The sequence below is a fragment of the Pseudophryne corroboree genome, chromosome 7 (genome assembly GCF_028390025.1).
Source record: "Pseudophryne corroboree isolate aPseCor3 chromosome 7, aPseCor3.hap2, whole genome shotgun sequence".
Taxonomy (NCBI): domain Eukaryota; kingdom Metazoa; phylum Chordata; class Amphibia; order Anura; family Myobatrachidae; genus Pseudophryne; species Pseudophryne corroboree.
The window spans coordinates 498,100,264-498,123,446 of NC_086450.1; the positions used below are offsets into that span (position 1 = coordinate 498,100,264).

At 41.4% G+C, this 23,183-nt stretch overlaps 1 protein-coding gene across 1 annotated transcript in view; it reads right to left on the minus strand.

Annotated features, from left to right (window-relative positions):
• LOC134943924 (apoptosis-associated speck-like protein containing a CARD) overlaps positions 1 to 22,780 on the minus strand; it is a 100,573-nt gene extending 77,793 nt beyond the window's left edge. The window contains exon 1 of the mRNA XM_063932486.1: positions 22,384 to 22,780. Coding sequence (XP_063788556.1) covers positions 22,384 to 22,660 — 277 coding nt within the window. The 5' untranslated portion in view covers positions 22,661 to 22,780. The remainder of the gene's footprint in view (positions 1 to 22,383) is intronic.
• Between the last annotated feature and the right edge of the window lie 403 nt (positions 22,781 to 23,183).

The window sequence follows — 23,183 nt, forward strand, 5'->3', positions numbered from 1 at the left end:
GGTATTAAAATCCTATTTTCTCATACGTCCTAGAGGATGCTGGGGTCACCATAGAACCATGGGGTTATACCAAAGCTCTATACATGGGCGGGAGAGTGTGGACGCCTCTGCAGCACCGATTGACCGAACTTGAGGTCTTCATCGGCTAAAGTGTCAAACTTGTAGAACTTTGCAAAGGTGTTTGACCCCGACCAAGTAGCCGCTCGGCAAAGTTGCAATGCCGAGACCCCCCGCGCAGGCGGCCAGGATGAGCCCACCTTTCTAGTAGAGTGGGCCTTCACCGATTCCGGTAACGGCAATCCAGCCGTGGAATGATCATGCTAAATCGTGTTACAGATCCAGCGTGCAATGGTCTGCTTCGAAGCAGGTCACCCAACCTTATTGGGGGCATACAGGACAAACAGAGCCTCTGTTTTCCTAATCTGAGCCGTTCTGGCAACATAAATCTTCAAAGCTCTGACCACATCCAGAGATTTTGACTCAGCGAAGGCGTCAGTAGCCACAGGTACCACAATAGGTTGGTTCATGTGGAAAGAGGAAACCACCTTCGGTAAAAATTGCTGACGTGTCCTCAATTCAGCTCTATCTTCATGGAAGATCAAATAAGGGCTCTTGTGAGATAAGGCCGCTAACTCAGACACCGGACTTGCTGATGCCAAGGCCAACAGGATGACCACTTTCCAAGTGAGGAATTTCAACTCCACCTTCCGTAAAGGTTCAAACCACTGTGATTGAAGGAACTGCAACACCACATTAAGATCCCATGGTGCCACTGGAGGCACAAATGGAGGTTGGATGTGCAACACGCCTTTCACGAAAGTCTGGACTTCTGGAAGGGAGGCCAATTGATTCTGAAAGAAAAGGCTGAAATCTGTACCTTAATTGAGCCTAATTTAAGGCCCGCATCCACACCTGCTTGTAGAAAATGGAGAAAACGTCCTAGGCGAAACTCTTCCGTAGGAGCCCACCTTGGCTTCACACCAAGAGACATACTTTCTCCAAATACGGTGGTAATGCTTAGCCGTTACCCCTTTTCTGGCCTGAATAAGTGTGGGAATGACTTAACTGGGCATACCCTTACAGTCTAGGATATTGCGCTCAACCGCCATGCCGTCAAACGCAGCCGCGGTAAGTCCTAATACATGCACGGCCCCTGTTGCAACAGGTCCTCACGCAGAGGAAGAGGCCAGGGATCTCCTATGAGTAATTCCTGAAGGTCTGAATACCAGGCCCTCCTTGGCCAGTCTGGGACAATTATGATCGCCCGGATCTTTGTTCTTCTTATGATCTTTAGAACTTTTGGAATGAGAGGAAGTGGAGGGAATACATACACCAACCGAAACACCCACGGTGTCACCAGTGCATCCACTGCAATTGCTTGAGGGTCCCTCGACCTGGAACAATATCTCTGAAGCATCTTGTTGAGACGAGATGCCATCATGTCTATTTGAGGAACTCCCCAATGACTTATTATCTCTGCGAAGACTGCTTGGTGGAGGCCCCACTCTCCTGGATGGAGATCGTGTATGCTGAGGAAGTCTGCTTCCCAGTTGTCCACTCCTGGAATGAAGATCGCAGATAGAGCGCTTGTATACTTTTCCGCCCAGCGGAAAATCCTTGTGGCTTCTGCCATCGCCACTCTGCTCCTTGTTCCGCCCTGACGGTTTATGTATGCTACTGCTGTTACATTGTCCGACTGGATCAGTACAGGCCGATTTCGAAGAAGATGTTCCGCTTGTAGGAGGCCGTTGTAAATGGCCCTTAGCTCCAGCACATTTATGTGGAGACAAGCTTCCTGACTTGGAAGTTTTCTCCCATTGTGACTGCCCCCCAGCCTCGGAGGCTTGCATCTGTGGTCACTAGGATCCAGTCCTGTATCCCGAACATGCGCCCCTCTAGGAGGTGAGAGCTGTGCAGCCACCACAGGAGCGATACCCTGGTACTGGAAGACAGGATTATCCTCTGGTGCCTGTGTAGATGGGACCCCGATCATTTGTCCAACAGTTCCCACTGGAACACTCTGGCATGGAACCTGCCAAACTGAATGGCCTCATAGGCCGCAACCATCTTCCCCAGCAACCAAATGCATTGATGGATTCACACTCTTGCTGATTTCAAAATTTGTTTGACCAGACTCTGAAGTTCCAGAGCCTTTTCTACAGGAAGAAAGACTCTCTGTAGTTCTGTGTCCAATATCATTCCCAAAAACGACAACCGTGTCGTCGGAATCAACTGTGATTTTGGCACGTTTAGGAGCTAACCATGTTGTTGCAGAATTGTCATGGAGAGTGCAACGTTTCGGACCAACTGGTCCCTGGATCTTGCCTTTATCAGGAGATCGTCCAAGTATGGGATAATTGTGACTCCTTGCTTACGAAGGAGGACCATCATCTCCGCCATCACTTTGGTCTATCCACGGCTCCGAGGATTTTCACCAAACGGCAAGGTTTGAAATTGGTAATGATAATCCTGAATTGCAAATCTCAAGTAAGCCTGATGGAGGATAAATGGGAACATGTAAGTAGGCATATTTTATGTCCACCGACACCATAAAATCCCCTTCCTCCAGACTGGAGATCACTGCTCGGAGAGACTCCATCTTGAATTTGAATCTCTTTAGGTAGAAATTCAGGGATTTCAGGTTTAGGATTGGTCTGACCGAGCCGTCCGGCTTCTGGACCACAAACAGGCTCGAATAAAAACCTTCTCCCTGTTGTGCCTGGGGAACCTTGACGATAACTTGATTTTTACACAATTTTTTAATTGCGTCGCAAATTACCTCCGTGTCCGGAAGGAAAGCTGGTAAGGCTGATTTGGGGGACATCTTGAAACTCGAGCTTGTACCCTTGGGATACTATTTGTAAAATCCAAGGATCCAGGTTCGAATGAACCCAAAACTGACTGAAGAGTTTGAGACGGGCCCCCACCAGTGCGGACTCCCGCATAGGAGCCCCAACGTCATGCGGTGGAATTGGCAGAAGCCTGGGAGGACTTCTGCTCCTGGGAGCCTGACACGGCTGGTGAACGTTTACCTCTTCCCCTTCCTCTAATAGCAAGGAAGGAAGAACCTCGTCCCTTTTTGTATTTATTGGGCTGAAAGGACTGCATCTGATAGTGGTGCGTTTTCTTTTGTTGTGGAGGAACATAAGGCAAGAAGGATGACTTACCCGCGGTAGCTGTAGACACCAAATCATCAAGGCCGTCACCAAACAAGGTCTTACCTTTATATGGTAGAGATTTCATACTTTTCTTGGAATCCGCGTCGGCATTCCATTGGTGAATCCACAACGCTCGTCTAGCTGAGACTGCCATGGCATTGGCCTTTGATCCCAAAAGACCAATATCTCTTGCAGCTTCCTTAAGGTATGCTGCAGCGTCCTTGATATATCCCAGCGTTAAGAGGATGCTATCCCTATCTAGGGTATCTATTTCAGAAGACAAGTTGTCTGCCCACTTTTCGATAGCACTAATTACCCACACAGACGCAATGACAGGTCTGAGTAGCGTACCTGTGGTTGCATAAATGGACTTTAATGTAGTTTCTTGTTTACGATCCGCAGGATCCATAAGGGCCGCCGTGTCAGGTGACAGGAGAGCCACTTTTTTAGACAAACGAGACAAGGCCTTGTCCACAGTGGGGAGTGACTCCCACTTTTCCCTATCTGCCGCGGGAAACGGATAAGCTACCGTAATTCTCTTGGGAATCTGAAACTTTTTGTCTGGACCTTCTCAAACTTTTTCAAATAGCGTGTTCAGTTCATGAGAGGGAGGAAACGTTATCTCAGGTTTCCTTTCTTTATACATACAGACCCTTTTATCAGGGACAGCTGGGTCCACTCATCAGTGATATGTAATACATCTTTTACCGCCACAATCATGTAGTGAATGCTTTTTGCCAATTTTGGGTCTAACCTGAAATCACTATAGTCGACACTGGAATCTGTGTCCGTGTCGGTATCCGTGTCTGCCAATTGGGCCAACGTACGTTTTTGTGACCCTGAGGGGACCTGACTTTGGAATAACATATCCTCCACAGATTTCTTCCATGCCTCTGGTTCTGAGACTCAGACTTATCCAGCCTCTTACTAATAAGAGCCACATTAGCATTCAAGGCGTTCAACACATTTACCCAATCAGGTGTCGGCGGTGCTGTCAGGGTCACCCCCGCAGCCGTCTGCGTCCCTAATACAGCCTCCTCCTGGGAAGAGCCTTCAGCCTCAGACATGTCAACACTCGTGCACCAAACACCCACAGACACACCGGGCATATAGGGGACAGACCCACAGTAAAGTCTGTCAGAGAGACACAGAGGGGATTTGCCAGCTCACAACCCAGCGCTGAATAAACGGATCTGAACTTGCCAAGACAATGCCTCAGACTTATAGCGCTTTTATCACATATATATATATATATATATATATATATATTTCACCAATTATATTATTTTATTATTATCCTTTATTTATATGGCGCCACAAGGGTTCCGCAGCGCCCAATTACAGAGTACATAAATAATCAAACAGGAAAACAGCAACTTACAGTTGATGACAGTATAGGACAAGTACAGGGTAAATAAACAGTTACATCAGCAGATGACACTGGAATAAGTATCAGGTGGCAGAAGACTGTTGGAGTTGGTGCAGCTGAAGATTATTAAAGTAAGAAAGGATAAGCACATGAGGGAAGAGGGCCCTGCTCGTGAGTGCTTACATTCTAAAGGGGAGGGGTAGACAGACAGGGGTGAGACAGGTGGGGTACGTAGAGAATGTGGAACAGAGGTTTAGGATGAGATTTGGCTGGGTCTGGTGAAGAAGTGGGTCTTGAGAGCCCGTTTGAAGTTTTGTAGAGAGGTGGAGAGTCTGAGGGGGAGAGGTAGGGAATTCCAGAGAAGTGGTGCAGCACGCGAAAAATCTTGGAGGTAGGAGTGGGAGGAGGTAATCCATAGGCAGGAGAGTCAGCGTGCATTAGCAGAGCGAAGAGGACGGGTGGGAGTGTAAAGGGAGATAAGGTCAGAGATGTAGATGGGAGAGGAGTGGGTGAGGGCTTTGTAAGTGAGTGTGAGAAGCTTGAAATGGATTCTGAAAGGGAAGGGAAGCCAGTGACGGTCTAGTAAGAGAGGAGAGGTAGACGTAGTGCGTTTGGTGAGGAAGATGAGCCGGGCAGCAGCATTGAGGATAGATTGGAGTGGAGAGAGGTAATTGTCAGGAATGCCAGTCAGGAGGAGATTACAGTAGTCCAGTCTGGAGATGACCAGTGAGTGGATAAGAGTCTTAGTAGCATCCTGGGTGAGAAAAGGTCTGATCCTGGAAATGTTTTTGAGATGAAAATGACAGGATTGTGAGAGGTGCTGAATGTGTGGTGTGAAGGAGGGGGAGGAGTCAAGGATTACGCCAAGACAGCGCACTTGGGAGCTAGAGGAGACAGTAGTGCCATCAATAGATAATGAGATTGTAGGAGGTGAGGTTGTGCGGGAGGGATGGAAGATGATCAGCTCGGTCTTAGACATGTTAAGTTTAAGAAAGCGCTGGGACATCCAGGAAAAGGTGCCTCCCCCCTCCATTTTGCACCCCTGGTACTTGTCAGTGTGTGTGTGGAGGACCAACGTCTCTGCAGCTTGGAGAGGAAATGGCACCGTGAGCTGGGAGGAAGAAGCTCCGCCCCCTTAATGGCGCGCTTCTGTCCTTTCTAAATATTTATACTGGTGGGGGTCGGGACAGTGCCGTGGCACTAATGTCCCTTTTTAGCCAGTGTCTTTAATGAGGATTATTTCTAGCTGCCCAGGGCGCACCCTGCAGTGCTGTGTGAGTGGGAGCTTGGCGTGCAGCGTCTGCCCGCTGCGCGGTACCTCAGAAAATGCAGTCCATGATGCTGAAGTCTTCTTTACTTCGGTTACTCACCTGTCTTCTGACTTCTGGCTCTGTAAGGGGGTGACGGCAGGCTGTGGGAGCGAGCATCTGGGCGTACCCAGCGATCAGCACCCTCAAGTGCTAATGGTGTCCTGTAGCCAGAAGCAGAGCCTTGGAACTCACTGGAAGTGGGTCATACTCCTCTCCCCTAAGTCCCACGAAGCAGGGAGGTTGTTGCCAGCAGCCTCCCTGAAATTAAAAAACCTAACAAAAAGTCTTTACAGAGAAACTCAGTAGAGCTCCCCTGTAGTGTGTCCAGTCTCACTGGGCACAATTCTAAAACTGGAGTCTGGAGGAGGGGCATAGAGGGAGGAGCCAGTTCACACCCTTTCAAAGTCTTAAAGTGCCCATGTCTCCTGCGGATCCCGTCTATACCCCATGGTTCTATGGTGATCCCAGCATCCTCTAGAACATATGAGAAATACAATTAGAAAGGAACATATAACCTTACATCATTGGATGAATTGTCTTTTCTGCATTATTGATGCATAGATAAGACTCATTTGAGAGTTGGTATCAATTTACTGCACCCTTTATTTTCTATACTCAACATCTGAAGTAATAGGAATTGTAACAGATCCTGTTACAGTGTTTGTTACATTGAACCACTTGCCTGGCATAGTGGCATCAGATGCGACCATGCCTGCAAGTGCTTTATCTGAGCTGGTCGCACTGGATGCCACCAGTCAGATAAACTGTTTTAGCAGCAGCAGGGCTATGAATTTACCCACCACGTGGTGGGTAAATTCATAGCCCTGGCCAGGATTATGCTAACTGCCTCTAGTTATTACAGGTTGAGCTAGTGTGAGATAGTGCACCTGCACCTTTTTTCCTCTGTACACTGTATTAAGGTCTCAAGCAGAGTAGCACCTCATTACCTAATTATGGTGTGCAAACTCGGTCCCCCTTCCCTTGCACTGGCAGGGAAGGGAAACTTCCCTCCGCTGCTGCTGTCAGAGGGACCGGAAAGTCCCTCTGCCTTCCAGCACCCAGCCCCCAGTGTTGCTGTGCTGCTGATCGGTCAGCACGGCAGGATCCCCCACCTCCAGCGGCTGCAGACAATAGCAGCCTCTGGTAATTGTAAATCATCGCCCCCAGACATCCCTCCCCCCCCCCCATTGCGATGTTACCAATGTTCTGATGGTCGTGATGTTCCCTATTGATGTTTGGAAAAATCATTTTTAAAAAAGCAACAACAAAAAATAAATAAATATATATATATATATATAATATATATTTTTTTTTTAACTAAAATCATTTTGGATAGGGTTAAATTCATAAATAGTAAAATAAAATGATGACCGCGCTTATGTTTATGATAGCAGCTCCATCCAATAAAAGACAAAAATACACACTAAAAAGGAGCGCTTAATTTGGTTGGAACGCACATACCTGTAAAAAAATTGTTTTTAGTTAGTAAAATGTTTAGGCTCTTTTGTGAAATGGTGGTGGAACGGAGACAATTATTATTATAATTGTGAATTGTGCCGGACAGTCTTTTTGCCAAACTATCCCTGCTGTCCCTATCAGTACCTCTTGCGGCTTGCTGTTAGATGGTCTCAGCGCGCTTCAGCATGTGTCACGGGTGTTGTGTATTCCGTCTTCCCCGTTGCTTGCGGCTGGTCCGGCTCCGTGTCTCTCGAGCGGCTTGATTGCTTGGACGCGTGTCAGCGTCTCGGCTGTCAGTGTTTGCATACACTGTTCTCCGTCTCTGCACCAAGTGTCTCCAACGCGTTTCGGGTTAAAACCCTTTTACTAGGATATTTTTTCTGTCAAATTAACTTCCTATTTATACTAAAAAAACTTTATTAAGATTCAATTAAAACAGAAAATGTTCCACAGGAAGTTATAAATAAAAAGCGGCAACCATGTGCCCCTATATACTCTATAAGTAAAATTTATTTTTTTACATAAATTATTGGTATGGCGTTCAGTGAAATTGATCAATTATGTTAATGATTATTGGGTATGATGTTCAGTGAAATTAATTATTTTAATGTTTTAATGAATGAAATTAATTGTCAATTAAAAAAGCATTTACATCTATTTCCACGTTAAGTCCTTCTGGTTGTAAAGTCCTCATGTAATATATCCATTTTGTTTCTCTCTTTCTTAGTTCGAGGCTTTTATGTCTCCCCCCCCTCCAGTTTTTTAATACTTTTTGTATTCCTATGAACTTTAAACTTGATGGATCGCTGTTGTGACAGTCTTTATAGTGTTTTGAGACACTATGTGTTTCCAGTCCTTTCTTTATATTATATATATGCTCCGAAATTCTTATTCGCAATTTTCTCTTGGTTTGACCAATGTATTGAAATCCACATGGACAATGAAGGAGATAGACTACTCCTTCTGAGTCACATGTGATTCTTTCTTTGATGTTATATGTCTTTTTAGTTATATTAGATTCAAATTCACGGATGGGCTTTGTAGATTTATTGCCAGTTATTTTGCATGGACGGCAACATAAGCAGTGGAAGTTTCCTTTTCTTTCTTCTTGATTTGTTGTTTCTGTCTGTGTATAGCTTTTTACTAGGTTCTGCTTCAAGCTCCTTGCCTTTTTATACACAATTTGTGATTTATCCTTTATATAAGGCTTCAGTTGTTTGTCCAATTGCAGAATGTGCCAGTGCTTATGTAATATTTCTTCAAACTGTTGGTGTTGACTATTGAATTGTGTTATAAACAATGTTTTATTATCAAGGCTGTTTGTTTTTTGTTTATATTGATACAGTGATTTTCTGTCCATTTTTGCTATATGTTCTATCTCAGTTTGCAGACGTTCTTCTTTATACCCTTTGTTCACGAATTTTTCCTTCATCGTTTGACATTGTTGTATATAGGTTTCCGAGTGTGTACAGTTCCTCCTAAGCCTTCTAAATTGTCCATTAGGTATGTTCTTCAGCCAGTTGTTATGGTGATTGCTGGTCCGACTTAGTGTATTGTTTCCACTGCATTCTTTTATATGGTTTCGGGTACATATTTTGTTTTCTTGGATAAAAATCTCCAAATCCAAATAGACCACCATGTCTTGGCTTATCGTAGATGTGAATTCCAACCCATAACGGTTATTCTCCATGTATTGAAGGAATTCTGATAATATATCTTTCGGTCCACTCCAAATGAACATCAGGTCATCGATGTATCTTCTCCAGATGACAATATGTTCCTTAAAGGGGTTGTCTCCCCAAATGTTTTCCTCCTCCCACTTCGCCACAAATAAATTTGCGTAACTCGGTGCGAAGGAGGAACCCATCGCTGTGCCTTTTCTCTGATTGTAGAACACTCCTTGGTTCCAAAAATAATTCCTGTTTAATATGAACTGTATGCAGCTGATGATGAAGTTTATTTGAGAGTTTGTTAATTCTGTGCATTTTGATAAGAAAAATCTGCTAGCCTCACTTCCTATGTCATGGGCTATGCATGTGTATAATGAACGGACATCACTTGTGCATAAGATGTAATTGCTTTGCCATTCTACAGCGTCCAGTATTTGTAGTATGTGTAATGTATCTTTCACATAGCTTTTTTGTTCATGCACCAGTGTCTGTAAGAAGGAATCTACATATTTGGATAGTCTTGAGGAGAGAGAGCCTATCCCCGAGACTATTGGGCGTCCCGGAGGATTAATTGGATCCTTGTGTAGTTTGGGAAGTTGGTAGAACGTTGGAATTTTCGGATGAGGGATATAGATGTAATCTCGCTCTTTCTGTGTCAGGATACCAATTTCCAAACCTTCTTGGAGTAGTGTCTCTAATTCTTCTTGATATGTTTTTGTTGGATCTGCTTGAAGTATTTTGTAGGTGTCTCTTTCTCCCAGAAGCTTTTGGACTTCTTCTTCGTATTTTTCTTTGTCCATGATTACCAGACCTCCACCCTTGTCAGCCGGCTTCACTATGATGGATTTGTCTTCTTTTAGCTCTTTCAAGGCTTGCGTTTCTTCCTTCGTCAGGTTATACTTCTTCTTTTGTGTGTTATGTGCCATCTCTCGGATATCTTTCTCAACAAGTTTTTGGAAGGTCTCAATATGGGGCCCTTTGATGTAGGAAGGATTGAAGGTGGATGTCGGCTTAAGTTTACTATGTATGAACTGGTCTTGTGATTCTAGAATTATTGTATTTTCATCTTTTCCGTCAAAGAACTTTTTTATGCAAAGCTTTCTGACAAATTTCTGGGTATCAATAAAGAGGTCAAAATTGTTCATATTGGAATGTGGGGAAAATTTCAGTCCTTTATTTAATATTGACAATTGCTGTATTGTCAAGATCTTTTTACTGAGATTAAAGATTCCATCAATCTGAATGGCTGGTGTTATCTTTTTATTTTTCCCACCCCTGACACCCCTTCTCCTGGTGAAAGGGCCTGACGTTTCGTTCTTTGCTTCCATGGAGTTTGCTCCCATGTGTGTTCTTGTTCTTCCTCCAGGAGCTCTCCTAAAAAATGCTCCTCAGTTTCGTCTTCCTCTTCCACGTTATAGGATCTCTTTCCATTTCTGATTACCTTCTTCTCTAGATGTTTTTTGTCCTCGATGTTTTTCATAAGAGTTTGGTAAGTAGTTTTTTCCTCTCTCTTTGCATCTGCTCTTCCTTGATTGTATGATTCTTGTTCTATTGATCTAAATTGAAAGTTTCTAGAATTGTACGGTGGATATTTCTTCTGCTGTGATGGTAGTTGTGGTTGCTTCTGAATTAGAGGTGTTTTCTGAACTTGATCCTTATTATAGTTCTTTTTTTGATAATTTGGGTTCCTATATCTATATTTCTGAGTATTTGCTGATTGGGTTTCTGATTTTTGCTGATTACTGTTTGGTAGTCCATTTTTTCTTCTATCTATCATTGAATAATGAGATTTCTCATTATGATCTCTGAAGAACTTTCTCTGTTTTTGTGCTATAATTTCATTTTCTAGTTTTTCCATTTTTTCATTTGTTAATTTCATCAAATTTATGTAGTCTGGCATTGTTTTTAGAGGTTCAAACTTCTTTTCTGTGGTATTGATTTTTTCTTTTATTAATTCCAGAGAGATTTTTCTATCTTCCACAATTAATGTAATTAATTCTTTGGAACATTTATCCAGGATCTGATTCCACTTGGCAAAGAATTTTGGATCCATGGGGTCAAAGGTGGGATTTTTTTTGTACCCTTAAACCTCTGGGAATCATATCCATTTCCAGATATTTTGTAAGGGTAGCCACCTCCCACCAGTTTTTTATTTCTTGTGTATAATTTTTTTCCAATAATAAGAATTGGGCACAAAAACCTTCATTTTGAGGATTTGGTTCTGGAGGGGGCTTATCTAAAGTGAAAATATTACTAATATTATCTCTGCTGTGATGTGTTATATTCATATTTTTTTATTTTTTTAGCAGCGGTAATAATAACGAAGTCTATAAATAGTAAAATAAAATGATGACCGCGCTTATGTTTATGATAGCAGCTCCATCCAATAAAAGACAAAAATACACACTAAAAAGGAGCGCTTAATTTGGTTGGAACGCACATACCTGTAAAAAAATTGGTTTTAGTTAGTAAAATGTTTAGGCTCTTTTGTGAAATGGTGGTGGAACGGAGACAATTATTATTATAATTGTGAATTGTGCCGGACAGTCTTTTTGCCAAACTATCCCTGCTGTCCCTATCAGTACCTCTTGCGGCTTGCTGTTAGATGGTCTCAGCGCGCTTCAGCATGTGTCACGGGTGTTGTGTATTCCGTCTTCCCCGTTGCTTGCGGCTGGTCCGGCTCCGTGTCTCTCGAGCAGCTTGATTGCTTGGACGCGTGTCAGCGTCTCGGCTGTCAGTGTTTGCATACACTGTTCTCCGTCTCTGCACCAAGTGTCTCCAACGCGTTTCGGGTTAAAACCCTTTTACTAGGATATTTTTTCTGTCAAATTAACTTCCTATTTATACTAAAAAAACTTTATTAAGATTCAATTAAAACAGGAAATGTTCCACAGGAAGTTATAAATAAAAAGCGGCAACCATGTGCCCCTATATACTCTATAAGTAAAATTTATTTTTTTACATAAATTATTGGTATGGCATTCAGTGAAATTGATCAATTATGTTAATGATTATTGGGTATGATGTTCAGTGAAATTAATTATTTTAATGTTTTAATGAATTAAATTAATTGTCAATTAAAAAAGCATTTACATCTATTTCCACGTTAAGTCCTTCTGGTTGTAAAGTCCTCATGTAATATATCCATTTTGTTTCTCTCTTTCTTAGTTCGAGGCTTATGTATCCCCCCCTCCAGTTTTTGAATACTTTTTGTATTCCTATGAACTTTAAACTTGATGGATCGCTGTTGTTACAGTCTTTATAGTGTTTTGAGACACTATGTGTTTCCAGTCCTTTCTTTATATTATATATATGCTCCGAAATTCTTATTCGCAATTTTCTCTTGGTTTGACCAATGTATTGAAATCCACATGGACAATGAAGGAGATAGACTACTCCTTCTGAGTCACATGTGATTCTTTCTTTGATGTTATATGTCTTTTTAGTTATATTAGATTCAAATTCACGGATGGGCTTTGTAGATTTATTGCCAGTTATTTTGCATGGACGGCAACATAAGCAGTGGAAGTTTCCTTTTCTTTCTTCTTGATTTGTTGTTTCTGTCTGTGTATAGCTTTTTACTAGGTTCTGCTTCAAGCTCCTTGCCTTTTTATACACAATTTGTGATTTATCCTTTATATAAGGCTTCAGTTGTTTGTCCAATTGCAGAATGTGCCAGTGCTTATGTAATATTTCTTCAAACTGTTGGTGTTGACTATTGAATTGTGTTATAAACAATGTTTTATTATCAAGGCTGTTTGTTTTTTGTTTATATTGATACAGTGATTTTCTGTCCATTTTTGCTATATGTTCTATCTCAGTTTGCAGACGTTCTTCTTTATACCCTTTGTTCACGAATTTTTCCTTCATCATTTGACATTGTTGTATATAGGTTTCCGAGTGTGTACAGTTCCTCCTAAGCTTTCTAAATTGTCCATTAGGTATGTTCTTCAGCCAGTTGTTATGGTGATTGCTGGTCCGACTTAGTGTATTGTTTCCACTGCATTCTTTTATATGGTTTCGGGTACATATTTTGTTTTCTTGGATAAAAATCTCCAAATCCAAATAGACCACCATGTCTTGGCTTATCGTAGATGTGAATTCCAACCCATAACGGTTATTCTCCATGTATTGAAGGAATTCTGATAATATATCTTTCGGTCCACTCCAAATGAACATCAGGTCATCGATGTATCTTCTCCAGATGACAATATGTTCCTTAAAGGGGTTGTCTCCCCAAATGTTTTCCTCCTCCCACTTCGCCACAAATAAATTTGCGTAACTCGGTGCGAAGGAGGAACCCATCGCTGTGCCTTTTCTCTGATTGTAGAACACTCCTTGGTTCCAAAAATAATTCCTGTTTAATATGAACTGTATGCAGCTGATGATGAATTTTATTTGAGAGTTTGTTAATTCTGTGCATTTTGATAAGAAAAATCTGCTAGCTTGTGGGAGAAAGAGACACCTACGAAATACTTCAAGCAGATCCAACAAAAACATATCAAGAAGAATTAGAGACACTACTCCAAGAAGGTTTGGAAATTGGTATCCTGACACAGAAAGAGCGAGATTACATCTATATCCCTCATCCGAAAATTCCAACGTTCTACCAACTTCCCAAACTACACAAGGATCCAATTAATCCTCCGGGACGCCCAATAGTCTCGGGGATAGGCTCTCTCTCCTCAAGACTATCCAAATATGTAGATTCCTTCTTACAGACACTGGTGCATGAACAAAAAAGCTATGTGAAAGATACATTACACATACTACAAATACTGGACGCTGTAGAATGGCAAAGCAATTACATCTTATGCACAAGTGATGTCCGTTCATTATACACATGCATAGCCCATGACATAGGAAGTGAGGCTAGCAGATTTTTCTTATCAAAATGCACAGAATTAACAAACTCTCAAATAAACTTCATCATCAGCTGCATACAGTTCATATTAAACAGGAATTATTTTTGGAACCAAGGAGTGTTCTACAATCAGAGAAAAGGCACAGCGATGGGTTCCTCCTTCGCACCGAGTTACGCAAATTTATTTGTGGCGAAGTGGGAGGAGGAAAACATTTGGGGAGACAACCCCTTTAAGGAACATATTGTCATCTGGAGAAGATACATCGATGACCTGATGTTCATTTGGAGTGGACCGAAAGATATATTATCAGAATTCCTTCAATACATGGAGAATAACCGTTATGGGTTGGAATTCACATCTATGATAAGCCAAGACATGGTGGTCTATTTGGATTTGGAGATTTTTATCCAAGAAAACAAAATATGTACCCGAAACCATATAAAAGAATGCAGTGGAAACAATACACTAAGTCGGACCAGCAATCACCATAACAACTGGCTGAAGAACATACCTAATGGACAATTTAGAAAGCTTAGGAGGAACTGTACACACTCGGAAACCTATATACAACAATGTCAAATGATGAAGGAAAAATTCGTGAACAAAGGGTATAAAGAAGAACGTCTGCAAACTGAGATAGAACATATAGCAAAAATGGACAGAAAATCACTGTATCAATATAAACAAAAAACAAACAGCCTTGATAATAAAACATTGTTTATAACACAATTCAATAGTCAACACCAACAGTTTGAAGAAATATTACATAAGCACTGGCACATTCTGCAATTGGACAAACAACTGAAGCCTTATATAAAGGATAAACCACAAATTGTGTATAAAAAGGCAAGGAGCTTGAAGCAGAACCTAGTAAAAAGCTATACATAGACAGAAACAACAAATCAAGAAGAAAGAAAAGGAAACTTCCACTGCTTATGTTGCCGTCCATGCAAAATAACTGGCAATAAATCTACAAAGCCCATCCGTGAATTTGAATCTAATATAACTAAAAAGACATATAACATCAAAGAAAGAATCACATGTGACTCAGAAGGAGTAGTCTATCTCCTTCATTGTCCATGTGGATTTCAATACATTGGTCAAACCAAGAGAAAATTGCGAATAAGAATTTCGGAGCATATATATAATATAAAGAAAGGACTGGAAACACATAGTGTCTCAAAACACTATAAAGACTGTCACAACAGCGATCCATCAAGTTTAAAGTTCATAGGAATACAAAAAGTATTCAAAAACTGGAGGGGGGGAGACATAAGCCTCGAACTAAGAAAGAGAGAAACAAAATGGATATATTACATGAGGACTTTACAACCAGAAGGACTTAACGTGGAAATAGATGTAAATGCTTTTTTAATTGACAATTAATTTCATTCATTAAAACATTAAAATAATTAATTTCACTGAACATCATACCCAATAATCATTAACATAATTGATCAATTTCACTGAACGCCATACCAATAATTTATGTAAAAAAATAAATTTTACTTATAGAGTATATAGGGGCACATGGTTGCCGCTTTTTATTTATAACTTCCTGTGGAACATTTCCTGTTTTAATTGAATCTTAATAAAGTTTTTTTAGTATAAATAGGAAGTTAATTTGACAGAAAAAATATCCTAGTAAAAGGGTTTTAACCCGAAACGCGTTGGAGACACTTGGTGCAGAGACGGAGAACAGTGTATGCAAACACTGACAGCCGAGATGCTGACACGCGTCCAAGCAATCAAGCCGCTCGAGAGACACGGAGCCGGACCAGCCGCAAGCAACGGGGAAGACGGAATACACAACACCCGTGACACATGCTGAAGCGCGCTGAGACCAAGAGGTACTGATAGGGACAGCAGGGATAGTTTGGCAAAAAGACTGTCCGGCACAATTCACAATTATAATAATAATTGTCTCCGTTCCACCACCATTTCACAAAAGAGCCTAAACATTTTACTAACTAAAAACTATTTTTTTACAGGTATGTGCGTTCCAACCAAATTAAGCGCTCCTTTTTAGGGTTAAATTCATGTTCTTCACCTAATTCACCCATAACAAACCCAACAATTTCTGAGCGTTTTTTTGGGGGAAAATTGTCAGTTAAGTGGTTAAAGGACTGTTGCTGAATAAATACAAAAGTATCCATGTCTTACGATTTCCGGACTCCAGTTCGACACCACTTAGGTTGACACACCTTAGGTCGACACTGCGAATAGGTCGACATGGACAAGGTCAACATGAAAAAAGGTCGACGTGAGTATTTCACTTTTTTTTCTTCTTTTTTTTGTACTTTTTCATCCTTTACGATCCATGCGGACTACGATTGGGAATAGTAACCTGTGCCGAATGCAGTGGTAGCAGAGCGAGGCACCTTGTCCGAAGTTTGCTCACCATGCGAGTGGACACGTTGCACTAATTGGGGTTCCCGGTCACTTTTACGGAGAAAACGACACCAAAAACACATCATTTCGACCTTTTTTTCCTGTCGACATTGTTCACGTCGACCTTTTGACCCTGTCGACCTATTTCCAGTGTTGACCGAAGGTGTGTCGACCAACTGCTGCCGACCTAAGTGGTGTCGAGCCTGAGTCCCAGATCCCTTTTTACTGAGCAAACAGACACTGGGGGAGATTCAAATGTTTGAAAAGTCAGTTGGGTGTCTGTTTTTTCCTATCTAATAGACAGACACACCAGTGGCGCACCCAGGGGGGATTTCCGAGCACCCAGAAACCCCCCTCCACAAAAAAAAAAAAGCCTGCTGTCTTCCTGGTGGCACTTGTAAGTGCAATAAAAGTCTACTTTATTTTAATTATAGTACATATATATCCATGTGCATATATACATACACCCATGTATATACATACATATAAACACACACACACACATATGATATATATACATGCGTATGTACGTGTACTATATGTATGTTGTATGTATATATATATATATATATATTTTGGAAAGGGGGGGATAGGGGTATCTGCGACTATCAGTGTCTAATATATTAATAAAAAATGAAGAATATAATGATACGGTATATATATAAAAAAACACAATATTTATTTATACAATTTAAGACATGATGCTGGATAAAAAGTATATGGAGATAAAAAGCCAAAAAAAAAAATTTTGTAAAAATTACGAGGTATAAAAAAAGATCAAAATGACTTAGTGGCTATGTGCAATTTAACTAGAACCCAGGATAAAAAAATCATTAATCTAAAACCTATAAAAAATTGATATATATATTTTAGAGATAAGAGAGTAGTGCTTATCTTTAGAGATGGAGAGTCAGTAGAGGTACACCCAACGCGTTTCGTCCTTAAGACTTCATCAAGGGGTCAAGGGGCTGATCATGTAAAGTATATTACTAATAAATAAACAGTTGTTTATGAAAAAAAAGTCTGGAGAGTGCCCCCTCTGAATCTTTTTCTCTCTCTCTATATATATATATATATACACACACACATATACATGGCATATTAAACATGCACATATATATATATATATATATATATATATATATCTTGGACAGGATTATGGACCTTGGGGAGATCAAGGAGGATGTGTTGCTTGCAACACTGGATGTATCGTCATTATATACAATCATCCCACATAGGCTAGGTTTGGAGGCGGTGAGGAATTTACTTATCTCAACGGATTTTTGCACGATTCCTATTGACTGCATTTTGGAATTTTTAGAGATGATTCTGACCAACAATCACTTTATGTATCAAGGAGAGTACTATATGCAGTGCTCAGGGACAGCCATGGGTTCGAATGTGGCCCCTATTTACGTAGGTATATTTATGCATGAGTATGAAACGTTAAATATTATGCCTAAATATAGCAATAAGATTGTATATTATAGGCGTTTCATAGATGATGTTTTTTTGCTATGGGACGGTACCGAACTAGAGTTTAATGAGATGTTAGATTATTTGAACAACCTGGACTCTACTGTACGGTTCACGAGACACTCAGACAAGAAGTCTATTAACTTTCTGGACTTGACCATTTTCCGGGCCGGTACTAAATTGGGGACTACTCTGTTCAGAAAAGAGACGGATCGCAATACGATCTGCACGCCACAAGTAACCATCCGCCAGCTTTGAGATCTAGCCTGCCGATCTCGCAATTTATGCGAGTTTTGAGAAACAATACAAATCCAATGATTGCCGAAATCAGATCGTGGAGATGAAGGCTCGTTTTACTCAGAGGGGGTATAGCAAAGATACCATCAACAAATGTCTGGAAAGAGCACGATCACGAATAGGTGAAGTGAAACCGACCAAAGAACCGCGGATGATATATGTCACACAATTTGATGCCAAATCGCCCGCCATCAGAACATCAATAAGGAGACATTGGCCTATTTTGAATTCAGATCCGAAATTCAAAAAATCATTGGAACATCCACCCATGTTAGCCTTTAGACGTGGGCGAAATTTGAAACAATTGTTGATGCACCCTATGAGACAGACGGGTGGCTCAGAAAACAATTGGCTGCATAAAACAAGAAAAGGCTGTGTCAAATGTCTGGGCTGTGTGACATGTCGCTCAATGTTGGTCGGGGAGAAGTTTCCACATCCATTGAGTGGAAAACCAATCACCATTCGATATCGACTACACTGTCGGATGGATCATGTCATCTATATGCTATTATGCCCATGTGGACTTCCATATGTGGGGATGACCACCTGTTCATTCAGAGAGCGAATGGCAAACCATCGCAGCTCAATTCATCAAGCGCTACAAACAGGTCGTACCGACAAACCGGTGGCCCAACACTTCCTGAAGGAAGGACACCAAGTGGCATCTTTGAAGTGCAGAATCATTGATTGGGTCCCTGTCCCTAATAGAGGAGGTGACCGTTCACTTCTTCTGAGAAAATTAGAAGCAAGATGGATATATAGATTAGGCTCTGTGACACCCAATGGCCTGAATGAGTCGAACCCGCTAAACGTATTTCTACGCTAAAACCTGCGTATGAGTTTCTTTTTTGCCCGATGCACGTTTTTAATGTTTTTTAAGTGTCCTATACACATTTTTTCTACTATAATTAATGCTCTTGCACTAGGTATTATATATTTTTTAATTCAAATAATGTGTGTTTGGCTTTGATCCCCAGGGTGCAGTGGGATGCGTGTAATTGACCCAAATAGATAGTGTTAAAATACTTTAGAATTGGGTGATATGTAATTATTAACAATAGTTGTATCTGTTTGACCGCTGCACCTTGGGGATCCAGCCAATATGTATCTCTGTTTGTGGGGGATGTTTTTCTGTCGGGGGAATCCTCAATACTGCTCTGCCTGGCTCTAATACCTTTGTCTGTGCATGTTACATGCATTTGACCACTTGTAGTTGTTTTAAATATGTCCCAACATGGGTGGAATTATTTACATTGGTTAAATCCGGACTGACAGCATGCCCATTTATGATATAGTTCGGATGCGTTCAAAATAACAGGTCTCTGACTTCCTGTTTGCGTTCCGGATGGGCACTTCCGGCCGTGTGACGTTTGCGTTCCACGGACCGGAAGTGCTCTGCTCCGGGACTCGGCGGTTCTCGGTGAGCTGTTGTGGCGGCTCCGTTGTTCCCGGCTCGGTGGGTGTGAGCTCAACTACCTGTGCTCCCTGATGGGGGTGAGTCTGTTATGTTGCTATCCCGTTTTTATTATAATAAGAGGTAATTTACTGCGGAGAAGCTTTGTCTCTCCTTGATGACATCACACTGTTTTTTTGGCGCCGTTTTTCAAGTGGCTAGGGTATTTAGGGCCAGTCAGGCAGGATCAGTGTTATTGCTGGATGTTTGGATCTTTTGTTCACGGTTGGTGGAAGTTGTGGTTTTCGTACAGTACCTCCTGAGGAAGGCCCTTGCTTTGGGCCGAAAGCGCTTGAGGAAATGCTGATCATGTAAAGTATATTACTAATAAATGAACAGTTGTTTATGAAAAAAAAGTCTGGAGAGTGCCCCCTCTGAATCTTTTTCTCTACATTTGGATACCTTGGTATTCGAGTGGACACCCCAGCGTTTACATAATTTGAAGATGTGAGTGCAACCGTCTACTGGATATATATATATATATATATATATATATATATATATGTGTGTGTCTGTATATACGGTATATATATGTGTGTGTGTGTGTGTATATATATATATATATATATATATATTTATATATACACACACACAGACACACTAGTTTTACGGCCCCAGCATATACTGGATCACCTCAGTCCCCACCCCCGTGCTTGGCTCCACCCAGTTCTGGAAACCCCCCCATGCAAATCCTGCGTTTGCCACTGCACCCGACCGACTTTTCAAACATTTGAATCTCCCCCATTGAGTAGGGAACTTGAATTTCTACTAAAGAAACAAATGATAAAGAACAAACCGGAACAGGCAGTCAGTTGTTAGGAACATTGTATTTCACTATTTCCCATTCTTTGTACACTACTCCTGTATTGTAACTATAGTTCACATGGCTCTAGCATAGCAAGATATGCTTTTTACAAGCAATTCAATAACATCTATGTTTTAAATTTAACTTATGCGCACCTGACGAGATCTTATGTTAGTTTTTTTGTACCCATTCTTCTGGATCTGTGGTAGCATCCCCAACTGAATATATGGATATATACCTATTTTGATAGAGGAAATTGCAAAGCTTGAATTGTATAATCACATATAACTGTCAGTATAAAGGTGTAATCTGCAACCGATACTTTTCCTTTCCTCTTTCTCGGGAGAAGCACAGAGTAAGGGGCTCTTCCTGAGTATCCCTAAGATTTAGCCATAATCCCTGCGGTGTCCCCGGACATTTTACACTTTGTTTATCATATGCAGTTATATTCACTGTTGGGTTGGGCGATCCTTAACCCCTTCGCTGCGGAGGACGAGTGAGGCTAGTCCTCCAGATAAACAGCTTTCCTCTGTGGAGAGTTGCTGCATTACAAAAAAGAGTTTTACCTCTGCCCCACAGGGTCACACATGTGCACCAACATCACTTTTTAAATATTTTTTTTTTATGAAAAATGCTGGGGGAAGGGAAGTCCCTCAATTTCCATTACCCCAGCACCTAGAAATATGGGGAGACCCTTGTTTGAAAGAGGGGAGTCTAAAACTATGTGCCCCCTTATAGATTATAGCCTGGTGATCGGTGGGAAAAACCACCTACACTATAGAAAAATCATGGAGTCCTTATCAACAGATTTACATACAGTATCACCCAGTCAATATCAGCCAGCATTACAGAAACAAAATTATTTTACTGATGGAGGAAGGGAACATTGTGACTCATCTCCCCCATACTGGCCTGCATACACATGGGGTGACTCTGTCTTGAAAATATGGAGTGTCCACTTTCAAACGATGTGTACCCTTAGTAGTTATATTCTGGTGATCACTAGACAATAACTGGAACAGTACTCAAAGAATAATAGTTTCCACAGATGAGGGGAATTTAAAGCCCTTATCCCCCAAAAAATTTATCCCTCCTTGAATGCTGTAGGTTGCAAAATTAAAAAATGGTAGGTCATGTTGGACTACCACATTCTCCCTACACATAGGACGTGTTTAAATTAAGACAGTGGAATTTTTTTTTTTTATGCATTTTTATTTCAAGTGCAGACTTTTTTTTGACAAATCCTACACATTGAATCCTGCTTTTTTACTATTTTGGAAAGGTGGATTATTGGTGAAACAATATATATTGGCTGTGTTTACAAGGTGAAAAGATCACATTTGCTTTTGGTTCCCTTTCTTAAAATTTCATTATTATTATTTTTTAAAGAACACTTTTTTGTCCATTTGTGTTTTCAAATTAGAATAAGTAAAAAGTCTACTGGTATTTTCTGAAAATACAAAGTGGGAAATTTGTTAAAGCTTGGAGACAGATCAAGAACCAAACAATCAGCTGCTGTCATGTTCCAAAACTTTAAACTGACAGAAGCTGATTGGTTGGTACTTCAACTCTCCTCTAATCTCTCTGCAAGATTTTATAAATCTCCCTCCAACTCTTCTAAAAAACAAAACAAAAAAACAAGGTATAATTTTTACAGGTGTTGCATAAAAATCAGTGATATTGATGTTGGAATGTGACGAGCGCTAATGTGAAATAATGACCTCAGCCCCAGGGTGAGAAAACCTCAGCAGCAGGGAAGGGGTTACAGTGCCTGTATATACTGCCTGTGTTACACAATCCCTGCTACACTTCCTTGATTAACCCTCAATGTCTGTGATGTAGGACTAGATGGCGTTTCCCGCTTGCTGAGAGTTGCTGCAATGCTTTTCCTCTTCTGTTTCTGCACAGCCTGTAAACAGGACTGACACTACTCTCGCCTCTCTGTTCTTCTGCAGTTCTCTATAGACAGACTTTCTCCTGTAAGATGTGATGATTACAGAAGGAAATATCTTTTCCTGCTACACAGTGAATACATATCCTATTCTGTTCTACATTGGTCTTCACCACCTCTAAGTGTAGAATAAGAAGGTCTCTTACTATTCTCCCATGTCTCGTTTGGTTGGTCTCTTACCATTTCTCAGGTCTGTGCGGAGATCTTCAGCCACATCCCTCTCATCTATAGCTTCTAGAACAGCCAAGGCCACCCGGATTCCATAGGGAAAGGTGTAGAAGTCCCTGATCTTATTAGCAACATCATCAGGGTCGGTGTCCTCCAGCTGGCCTCTTGGGATCCTGTTAAATCCTTCTTTGACTGGCCAGTCATTCAGCTTGTTCCTGAACTTCTTCAGTCCCTTCCTGGCCAGGTTCTCCAGGGCGGTCACCAGGGCGTCCCGGGCTGTCCTCACCATCTCTTCTTCCTATATCTCACCTTCACACTAGCAAGATGGGCGCGATCTCCTGGGTTATAGCCTGCTGGCAGCCCTTGCTTAGTCTCCAGTTGTTCTGCAGAAATAGAACTGTTTAGAAGACACGAGGAAGGAAGCATTGTGTGAAACAGAAAGTGAAAGCTAGTCTGCACATATATTATCGGTAGATGCTAGAATCAAGTTGGAGAAAGGACCTCTGCCGTCAGGGGGAGGGGCCATGTAACCAGGGGGAGGAGATAGGACAGTGGGATAGTTCTTCTACTATCCACGCCACCAGTGAGGGTACATTTCGGGTACCCTATTTGGGCATGGCTCCTCCGCCTGGTGACATGGCTCCTACCACCGGTGACGTCAGAGGTCCCTTCCCCAACTTGGTTTTAGACCTAACCAATAACCATATATTATCTGCTGGATTTCCTGTTCTGTTTGCCCTCCATCCAAGACCCACAGCTAGCCACACACCACTGTAGGGGGTAAATTTAGTGAAGTGCGGGTTTATAAAAAT